The sequence below is a fragment of the Eretmochelys imbricata genome, chromosome 6 (genome assembly GCF_965152235.1).
Source record: "Eretmochelys imbricata isolate rEreImb1 chromosome 6, rEreImb1.hap1, whole genome shotgun sequence".
Lineage (NCBI taxonomy): Eukaryota > Metazoa > Chordata > Testudines > Cheloniidae > Eretmochelys > Eretmochelys imbricata.
The window spans coordinates 5,186,729-5,197,664 of NC_135577.1; the positions used below are offsets into that span (position 1 = coordinate 5,186,729).

The window sequence follows — 10,936 nt, forward strand, 5'->3', positions numbered from 1 at the left end:
CTAGCATGAGCTTGGTGTGTGACCAAAGAGAGGTCACTTCTTTTCTCTTTCCCTCTCTATCATGGAGATGGAGAAAATTCTCTAAGTCCTAGCAGACAAGAGATTTGAGCATGTCAGGTGTGTTAAGGCCTTGTGCTCAAAAGGACAAAGAGTGATTGTTGTTTGGGGCAAGAATACCGATGGATTTGCTACTTGTCCCCCATCCAAAGCTAATAACACATCTCTGTGGTTGCAATCATGAGTTAGAAATTCTCAGTGCCCCTCTGTCTCCCACAGCCTTCAGGTGTCCCTTGGATTATGGAGGCTTGGATGCTAACAGGACTGGAATTTGTTACTGGCTCCCTCGGTGTTTCTAGCCAATGAGGGTCTTAGTCTGGCCTCAGAGGCCCACACCCCCAGACACTAAAGATCAGGGTGGAATGATTTAATTCAAATGTTTTTATTTGTATTTTTGAGTTATTTTTCTAATGAAAGATTGATTCTTATGAAATTCTTAGTGGTGGCAGATGACAGTACAAGGAGCAATGATCTCAGGTTGCAGTGTGGAAGGCTTTGGTTGGATATTAGGGAAAAAAAATCACTAGGAGGGTAGAGAAGTACTGGAATGGGTTACCTAGGGAGGTGGTGGAATCTCCATCCTTAGAAATTTTTAAAGCTCTTCTTGACAAAGCCCTGGCTGGGATGATTAAGTTAGGGTTGGTCCTGCTTTGAGCAGGGAGGTGGACTAGATGACCTCCTGAGGTCTGTTCCAGCCCCAGTCTTCTATGATTCTATGAATAGGTAACCCATAAAAACATGTTGACTTGTTGGTTTTGCAGGATACATAAAAACAGAAAAGTTGATTGAAACATTTTTTTTTTCATTTTGAACAAACTGAGGTCAAGAAGTATCTCTTATTAGTGCATTGAACTGATTATTCCTGGTCATAAACGTCCTTCCAGATTTTAGAAGCAGTAGCTCACATCTCCTTCTGATTAGCATGTATTCATACATTACAAGAGGAAAAGAAACCTTCATCCTTTTTCAACTCCCAATCAGTTTCTTAAATTAGAATGAAGTAGCTGCATCAACTGAAATGAAGAAAATATTCTTTCTGCATCTGCAGAAGAGACTGTTGCTGCCAAAATCTGACTGAGTATTTCAACAACTTCTGGGCTCTGTTTCATCGGCTATGAAATTTCACACACTTAGCACCACATTAAGCCCAATTGCTTGTAATTCACTAAAAGGCACCTTACAGAATGACACCCACTTGTGAGATGAGGACACCACGAAACAGAGAATCCACCTCTCCCCTGGGTAATTTGTTCCAGTGGCTAGTCTCCCTCACTGTCAAAAATGTGTGCCTTACCTCTCATTTGAATTTCTCTGGCTTTAGCTGACAGCCGTTGGTTCTTGTTGGGCCTTTCTTGCCTAGAGTGAATTAGCCCTGCCCCGTGAAATCCGATCTCTCTGTCCTGCTGGGATCCCCACAGCCAGGAGAACCCAAGAGGGGCCTCCTAGCTGTTTGTCTGCCAGGCTGGGGACAGGACTCTCTGTGGGGATATCAGATGGACCTCCAGAGGCATGCAGAAGCAAGGACACTGCAGCAGCCTGGCGTTGGGCTCAGGGCTTTGGCCTTGGCAGCTTCTGCTCCAGCCATGTCTCTGGGTGCCTGGGCTTAGGGCTTCTGACCCCCGTGGCTGCAGCCAGGTCTGGGGCACTGAGCTCAGGACTTTCATGCCCCCCGGCTCCATTCCTGCTGATGCTCTCGGTGCCTGGTCTCAGGGCTTCTGCCTGGCATCTGCAGCTGGGGCTCAGGGCTTCCCTTGCTGTTCCTTCTGGGGCTCAGGTGTCCATTTTTCTGGATGCCCCCAAATTGGCCAAGGCCCTTGCATTAATCTGCCAGGGCAGTAGTAGGTAGGAGCCCCCTCCTGAGGTGCTCCCACCAACAGGGACCCACCTCCATATCTGGGAACCTCCTCTAGCTTCAGAAAGGCTGGTGGCTGCTTCCCTCAGAGCCCAGGTCTGACAGCAGCACAGAAGTGACCCCCCTACAACAATGCTGTGACCCCCCTACAACAACCTCTGAACTCCCCTATTCCCCCATTTTGGTCGGGACCCTCACAGTGACAATACCATGAAATGTCAGATGGAAACATCTGAAATGGAGACATTGGTCAGTTTCAAGGCCAGAGGGTTTTTAATTAGTCAAAGTGAGCCATGAATTTGGTAGGGACCTGGCTGTTATGGAGGCCCTAGCAGGTTTGCTCTCCCAGTTCTCCTGAAAGGCCATTGAGAATGCCTGTTGCCTGGGAAATTTCCCAGAATAAGCTACCAGGAGTGGGGGGAAATGAAGGAAACCAACCAAAGCCTGAGCTAGGATGGAAAGCATTGATCCAAGCGGTGTTTGTACCCCTCTGCCCCCAGCTGCCTGCCTATGGTGAAATGGACAGCGGGGCACTGATTTCTATTTGTGAACTTGCTAAAGACCTTGGGCTTCAGCACAAGCCTTACAGCCCATACTTCAAACGCTTGGCTAAATAGCCAAGCTGGCTTTTCAGAAACCTTTCTCCCCAGTGCTCTGTGTCCACTTTGGATTGTGCCCAGCAGAGGGGAAAGTAGAGGAGGCTGTGCCAATGTCATGCACTACACCACAGATACACACAAAACTTTGGAGGGGGGAGGAAGAGCTCAATGGTTTCAATGCCTGCTAAACCCAGGGTTGTGAGTTCAATCCTTGAGGGGGCCATTTGGGATTTGGGGCAAAAACTGGGGATTGGTCCTGCTTTGAGCAGGGGGTTGGACTAGATGACCTCCTGAGGTCCCTTCTAACCCTGGTATTCTATGATTCTGTGATTGCAGAGCATATTATCCAGGACAGAAAATGATTTGGCCATAACTTACAAAGTCCTCAGTGTTGAAAGTACCATTGATCCAGAAAACAACGGGGTGGAAAGAGGGGATGGAGAGTTGCAGTAACCAGCCTGGACTTCCAGTGTCTGGTCAAGTGCATCCCCCTCTTTAGGGTTTTCACTGATATCTTCTCCAAACTGGTCCTCCTGATACAATCTGAGGTCACATCCTGGCCTTCAGGGACACTGGCAGAATCTTCACTGTTCCCAGCTGCAGCATCACCCTAGTTATCCTGCCTGATAAGGATCCTACCAGGGCTCAGCTCGATGTCATGTGTCATGACAGGCTCTTTGCTGAGGGCCCTTGACAGCCCCCAATCTAGATCTGAATCAGATGGGTGTGTGCAGGTGCATTTCCTGACTTTTTACTGGAGTTCTGGGCCCTCTGATGCTGCTGCTTCAAATGTTTCCTTCTCTCTCAGTGCTGAATAGCAGAATGCTCCATGCCTTTGGCTGTGTGACATACAGATGTTTAGTCCCATTGCTCTGAAAGAAACTGTATTCACAGCTATAATGATAGATATTGCTGGCAGATATTGATTAAAACCTTGCAGTGCTCCTCTAAGTGTATTTGTGATTGGACATGCTTCTTGCTAGGGTGGATTTTCAGATTTATGGACTGCATAAAACAGAGGGAAAGATAAAGAGAAGCATCAGCATGTCCAGGAACATGAAGAACATTTGAAGACCATATATTGGTGTCTAACTACCTCCTGCTGCCAGGAGACATAACTGGTATTTTAATGACACTCCCCACCCTCACTTGTGCCTGACCTGAGATTCAGAGCTCTGAGGAATTCTGTCCCCTCGTGTCAGCAGAACAAATAAACCCTGCCTCCAATTACCCGTTACACAGTCCATTTGAGTTCAAGAAAGAGAGAGCTCTCTCTTGCAACAATTTTTAACATTATGGGGCAAAGACTAAGGTGAGTGGTCTATTTTTCTTTCCATTCTAATACTCGGGGAAAGCTCCAAAATCCATTCAGTTGACCAAGAGAAAAGATTGTTTTTCTGGACTGAAAATGCTGATGTTTTTGACCTCAAAATGTTGTCTTCATTTTCTCTCACAAAATAACTTGCAGTCAAATGGGACCAACTGCCTAAACTATTCTGAATGCTGCATCAGTGTTTGGGAATATCAGGATAGATCATCATCTGGTGTCAGTTGTCACGGATACATCAGCATCAGCAGAGCTATGGTGATTTATACCAACCAAGTATCTGGCCCATTGTGCTTTAATGAGTTAAATGACTCCATACACTGTGCAAATGCAAATTAATATAGTATGTTTAAAATTACCCCTTGGTTTCAAAGAATCTTGTTTAAGGGAGGGGTTTTTTTTTTCTAAAAATGTGTTTCATTTATTTGAATATCAAACATTTTTATTTAAGATTTCCCAGAGTGGGTTTAGTGCTGGTGAAATATTCCCAGTTGACAGCCCAAGAGAGAGAAGATTGTGAATAAAGATGGTACAGTGTGGAATGGGCAGCACTGGCTTCCCCAATGCACCATTCTCTGCCCCCATGGAAGGGCTCATGGGCTCCAGGTGGATACACACTGATAATGAGATGAAATATCTCTTGTATAGTTCAGAGTTTCTTCTTAGCATGAAGTGGAAGAAGAAACAGGCACATCTGGACCCACCTAGCTTCTAACGGAAACACCTTTCTTAATGCTGTTTGATCTGCACTTCCTACTACCAAAGTGTCTCATTGTGCCCCTCTAGGTGGAGATCAGTGGGTATTCTCTATGAAGCTGCCTTATGTCTCTGCTAAAGAAATTACTTCTGAGAAGGACAGGCTGGTCCTTCTATTGTCTTCACTCACTCAAGAGAAATTATAGAGATTTGTAGCTGTAGGTTTTACAAGATGACAAGATACTGCATGTGACCATGGGGGAGAGCAAGAGAGATGTTTTACTTAGTAATCAACAGGGTCATTTCCTCTTGAGGTGGAAGCTTTTCCAAACTCCCTTGCTGCCTCTGATTCCCCACTACAGAACTCCAGTTTTAGGCTGTGCAATAAGATAGAGCAGGCATGAGTGTCTCACCCATAGTTTTAATTCAGCTCCCAATGCTTAACTTTGCTGTTCATTCATATCTCCTCAGTTAATATACAGTGGAGCATTGTGAATATAACTTATTCATTTCAACAAGAATGCTGTTTCCTGAATTTTATCACTGTTTATTCCAAGTTTGTGGTTTTAATTGACTTGTTCTAAATAGCAGGGCTCCTAACTTTTTTTTAATTCTGGAAAGGCGCTAGAGTGCTAATATGAGGCTTAAATCTACCACTCCATGCACATCCTTGCCATAGATCAGGTGGCTGTGGTGATGTCTGGACTTTTATTTTTATGATAAGAAAGTTATATTTGCAATTGCAAACTTTGCATTGTTTGCGGTTGGCATTTCAAAAACACTGACTTGGAAAATATATTGGCAATTGTCAATCGCTTCTGAGCAAGCAAACTTTTGAAATTCCAAAATGCAAACCTCTTTTTATTTAAGTTATTCTTCTGCTTTGCCATTGTCTTTCAGTTCAGTTTCTCCAAATATCCACAGTATTAGTGTCATTCACTCAGAAATTAGATTTTTTTTTACTAGCAACTTTGGCTCTTTCTACCTTAAAATGATTCGTTAACTACTTTATTTTCTGTCCCACATTTCATCATAGTTAAGAAGGAAGACAGCATATGAATGTGTTCTGGACATTGCTTTGTTATAACAAGGTAAGAGTTGATGATGTTTTCAGATCAGTTCTGAAACCTGGAAATGATAAAGGATATAACAATACATTAAAATTACATTTTGTGGAAAACACATATTATTTTTCAGAGGTCTGTTTAATCTATTTTTTTTTCTCTTTGATGTTTTCTTTTGGTTTCCTCTTATGAGGAAATGTGATTTGTCCATACAGGACAATTGAAAAGTGTGTGTGTGTGCACATTTTAATTTTTCACATTGATAAGGTAAAGAATTCTGTAAATCTAGTACCAAAATAGACACATCAGTAGGAAATAGGTCTTCAAGACGAGTGTGACGTTATGATTCCATTTCCATATGGAAACTTTGATTCCTATCTTTGGTGTTTTTTTGTCTCATGGACAAATGCAAGAACTTTGTTACTGGTGACCTTGTTCATACCCATAGCTGGGCAAATCTGAAAAAAAATAGGAGCTGAAATTAAAAGCTTAAGATCCTCATGCTTCTATTTTCCTTTATAGGCCAGTCTTTCTGGTTCGACTACATCTCCCAGTTGCTCCTTTTCAAAACCAAAATACTTCAGATTTCAGCCAAAATATACCGGTGCCAAAACACTTCAGATATGGGGTTTTGATCCTGAAAGCTCAAAAATTTCCAAGGGGGTAGGTGGGAATTTTGACCAGCTCTACATAGTAGGCCTCTACTAACAGTGAGGTTAATTAACCCTTGAAATGATTTACCAAGGGTCATGGTGGATACTTCATGGACAATTTTTAAATCAAGATTGGATGATTTATTTAAAAGATATGGTCTAGTTGACAATGAAAAATATTGAAAAAAAAATTTGACCTGTGTTATACAAGAAATCAGATGAGATGGGGGTTTTCAACTAGTTGTCTGCGAACACCTTGGGATCCACAGACTATATCTAAGTGGTTCTCAAAAGGTTGTTGTTACCATAGAACACTGGTCTTTGACCTGTGGCCCGTGGATTCCTAGGGGTCCACAGATTATGTCTTAGATTTATATCTCAATTCAGAATTTTTGATTGGTCTGCAAATGAAAAAAAAACCCACTGGACTAGATCATCAAAATGGTTCCTTTGGGCTTTGGAATCTATGACTAAATTAAATGTCCATTTAGGCATCTCTTAACAGATAACACGAGTCTCCACTGTACATCAGATTTATTTTTGTGGTACCCATTGCTACTATCCCCTCCCCTGCCTCTTCTTTGGCACAGACAACAGTGACAGGAGAAATGGCTCCTGGGAACTGCACCACAGTGACTGGCTTCATTTTTCGAGGAATAACAGACAATTCAAAGCTGCAAAACATCGTCTTTGTGTTCTTCTTCGCCGTTTATTTCTGCACCCTGGTGGGGAACGTTGGGATGATTCTGCTGATTAGGGTTGACTCCCAACTCCACAGCTCCATGTACTTTTTCCTCAGCCATTTGTCACTCTTAGATGTAGTCTACTCCTCTGTGATTGCCCCCAAGGCGATGGTCAGTTCCCTGGTGAAGAGTAAAGACATTTCTTTCCCTGGGTGTGTGGTTCAGTTTTTCCTTTTCTCCTTCTGTGCAAACAATGAGCTTTGCCTCCTGGCTGTGATGGCCTATGATCGCTTCATGGCCATCTGCAAGCCATTGCTTTATAATGTCATCATGTCCAAGACAGTCTGCTTCCAGCTGGTAGCTGGCTCTTACCTGTGCGCCTGTGTCAATGCCACTGTGCATACATGTACTGTATTCAGTCTGTCCTTCGGCCACTCCAACGTCCTCGATCATTTCTTCTGCGATATTCGCCCACTCCAAGAAATCTCCTGCTCTGACTTTCGCATCAATAAGCTAGTGCATTTCACCTTTGCAGCCATAGAAACGATAGGCACCATTCTCATCATCCTCATCTCCTACATTTACATCATCTTTGCCATCCTGAGGATCCGCTCCACTGCAGGAAGGCACAAAGCCTTCTCCACCTGCGCCTCCCACCTGACTGCCGTTTCCATCTTATATGGGACCCTGATCTTTACATATTTAAGACCCTCATCTGGCAGCTCAGTGGACTGGGAGAAAATGGTGGCTGTGTTCTATACCCTTGTGATCCCCATGCTGAACCCCCTGATCTACAGCCTGAGGAACAAGGAGGTGAAGGACGCCCTGAGGAGGACAATATACCAGAAAATTATTTCTCACTGTATGTAAATGTGGGGACTGGTTTTTACTGATCAGTACTGGAGTGCAAATATGAGCTAGTTCTCACTCATTAAGTCAATGTCCAGAAATTTCTGTCATCATGGGATTTACAGGAGAAAAGAAGAAGGAAATGGAACTTGGCAGCTTTCTTCATTATCTGTCTCATTTCCCTTGAAAAACAGTATCCAGTAACAGTGTGACAGCTTCTCCTTTATGAATTGATATGTAATTTCTGCAATATAGGCACCTCCCCCTGTTTGTCCCACTGCCTTTTGAACTGTATTGGTTAATTCAGCAGATGATATGAAGAGGAGATACTCGGACTGTAACTCTTTTTTTGTTATGTTTCAGAGTAGCAGCCATGTTAGTCTGTATTCGCAAAAAGAAGAGGAGTACTGGTGGCACCTTAGAGACTAACCAATTTATTTGAGCATAAGCTTTCACGAGCTACAGCTCACTTCATCGAATGCATCCGATGAAGTGAGCTGTAGCTCACGAAAGCTCATGCTCAAATAAATTGGTTAGTCTCTAAGGTGCCACCAGTACTCCTCTTCTTTTTGTTTTTTTTTTGTTGCCACTGCTATTATCTCAGTTCCCACAGCCAGCATGTAAAATCACTCTACAATTAAATAAAGTGAGGTGTACATGGAGAGATGTTTTTATAGGTAGATAGTCGGACAGATGGTTATGTTCGAGGACAGACAGGTAGACACTGGACAGACAGATGTTTTTATATGGGGATAGATAGACAGATAGATGGCTATGTACGGGGACAGGTAGACAGAAACACGTTGTTATACACACACATGAGAAAGGAAGGATGGTCCAGAGGTTATCACACTAGCTTAAGACTTGAGGGGTCTGAGTTGAAATTCCTCTTCCACTGTAGACTTCCTTTGTGACCGTGAGCAAATCACTTAGGGTCAGATTTTTTAAAGGGTTTTCAGTTCCTAACTCCCACTGACATAAATGGGATTTAGGTGCCTAAATACCTTTAAAAATCCTGGGTTTAGTCTCCCTTTGCCTCTCTTTGTCACTTGTAATATGGAGGTAAGCAAGACACAAGAAGTAATTATTCCGCTGTACTTCGCGCTGATTAAGCTTCAGCTGGAGTATTGCGTCCAGTTCTGGGAGCCACTTTTCAGGAAAGATGTGGACAAATTGGAAAAAAATCCAGAGAAGAGCAGGAAAATTGAGTAAAGGGCTAGAAAACATGACCTATGAGGGAAGATTGAAAGAATTGGGTTTGTTTAATCAGGAAAAGAAAAGACTGACAGGGGACATGATTACATTTTTCAAGTACCTAACAGGCAGTCACAAGGAGGAGGGAGAAAAATTGTTCTCCTTAACCTCTGATGATAGGACAAGAAGCATTGGGCTTAAATTGCAGCAAGGGAGGTTTAAGTTGGACATTAGGAAAAACTACCTAATTAGCAGGGTGGTTAGGCTCTGGAATAAAGTGTCTAGGGAGGTTGTGGAATCTCCATCATTGGAGATTTTTAAGACCAGATTAGTAAAACACCTGTCAGGGATGGTCTAGATGGTGCTTGGCCCTGCCATGAGTTCAGGGTAGAGGACTTGATGAGCTCTCGAAGTTCCATCCAGTCGTTTGTTTCTATGATTTTCCTACCTGGTGGAGGTGCTGTGAGAATAAATCCATTAAAGGCTGTGAGAAGCTCCAACACAGAGAGGGGCCTAAAACGGATTTGCACGAGAGGCTAAAGTAGCTGCATGAGTATCCTCTAGCACACCGACATTTCAGAAGCGAGTCGTGATTTTCCATGAGTCAATTTCTGGCCTCCTGCTTTGAGACACCTCAAAGGAACCTGATTTTCACCCACTCTCAACAGCCTTTTCAAAGCATCTCAACTTGGGCGTCTGTCATGGTGACAACCCACATCACCAGTTCGTTTTGAAAACACTACAAGTAAACCTTGTGTTCTCTTCTTCCTCTTTGTTGCTCTGCTGTACTGAATCTTGTGTGATGTTGAGATTGTAAGCTCTCTGAGGCAGGGATCTGATTTTTTTTGAAGCCCCACGCACATTGCTGGCTGAGTAAAAATAAATAAATAAATAAATAATAATAATAATAAAAACAGTTTGATGATAAAGGATAGGTAATCCATCATGTAATCCTCTGACTGTAGTGTCCCGGAGTAAGGTGATATTCCTTTAAACAGTCTGTAGACTCTCTAGTGGTGCTCACAGTGTTCTGTGTTTTAGAAGCTGCCAGGGCAGCAATGTTTGGGATATTTTTACTGCACATGGTTAATCAGCACTCATCTTTACCCATATTAGTTTCTTTAATAGCAATGGACAGTTTCAGAGTAGCAGCCATGTTATTCTGTATTCGCAAAAAGAAAAGGAGTACTTGTGGCACTTTAGAGACTAACAAATTTATTTGCGCATAAGTGATCCAATGAAGAGAGCTGGAGCTCACGAAAGCTTATCCTCAAATAAATTTGTTAGTCTCTAAGGTGCCACAAGTCCTCCTTTTCTTTTTGATAGCAATACTTGTGCTAAGAACAAAGACACAACTCACATTGTTTGGACAGCATATTTTCGTTACATAGGCACTGTGTGATGTCACAATCCTTAAAGGCTCCTGTGTACATAAGGATGCATCACACTAATGTACTTGATAAAGTCAACGCAGGATGTCTTCACAGTCTGCATGTTTGGTCAGCCCAGTGCAGCTTTGTGTTCCAGCAAGTTCTGTTCTGTGAGTTTAAGTTTACAAGGTGGAAAATATGCAAATCAGCACAATGAGCCCGAATATCGCCTGGCCTTGCATCTTGCCTTGTCATTTGCAACCGAGCACAAGAAACACCTGACACCATTTTGTTTTAAACTTCAACCACTTTTGAGTTACTTTGGAGCAAAAAAGTGTGGACTTAATCTGGCACTTGACTCGCACGCAGACGTTGGAGAGCGGGGGAAGTTCTCTGGCCTGTGTTATACAAGAGGTCAGACCGGATGATCCCAGTGGTTCCTTCTGGCCATGAAATCTATGAGTCCATGAGCTAGCGGGAAGGAACGGGGAGTAACAACGACAGGATGTTTTAATACAGACTGTCTTAGAGCAGGGCTATATGCAGTGTAGTTCTGGCTATTTTGGCCCCAGGATATTAGAGAGAAAAGGTG

The 10,936-nt window shown here is 43.0% G+C and overlaps 1 protein-coding gene across 1 annotated transcript; it reads left to right on the forward strand.

Moving 5' to 3' along the window:
• The first annotated feature begins 6,856 nt into the window (after nucleotides 1-6,856).
• On the forward strand, nucleotides 6,857-7,801 carry LOC144266961 (olfactory receptor 5J3-like). Its single transcript, XM_077820555.1, has one exon. The coding sequence runs from the start codon at nucleotides 6,857-6,859 to the stop codon at nucleotides 7,799-7,801; it is 945 nt and encodes a 314-aa protein (XP_077676681.1).
• The last annotated feature ends 3,135 nt before the right edge of the window (nucleotides 7,802-10,936 follow it).

Excerpts from the sequence above, each read along its gene's own strand:
- LOC144266961 (XM_077820555.1), top strand. The coding sequence starts at position 6,857 with ATGGCTCCTGGGAACTGCACCACAGTGACTGGCTTCATTTTTCGAGGA.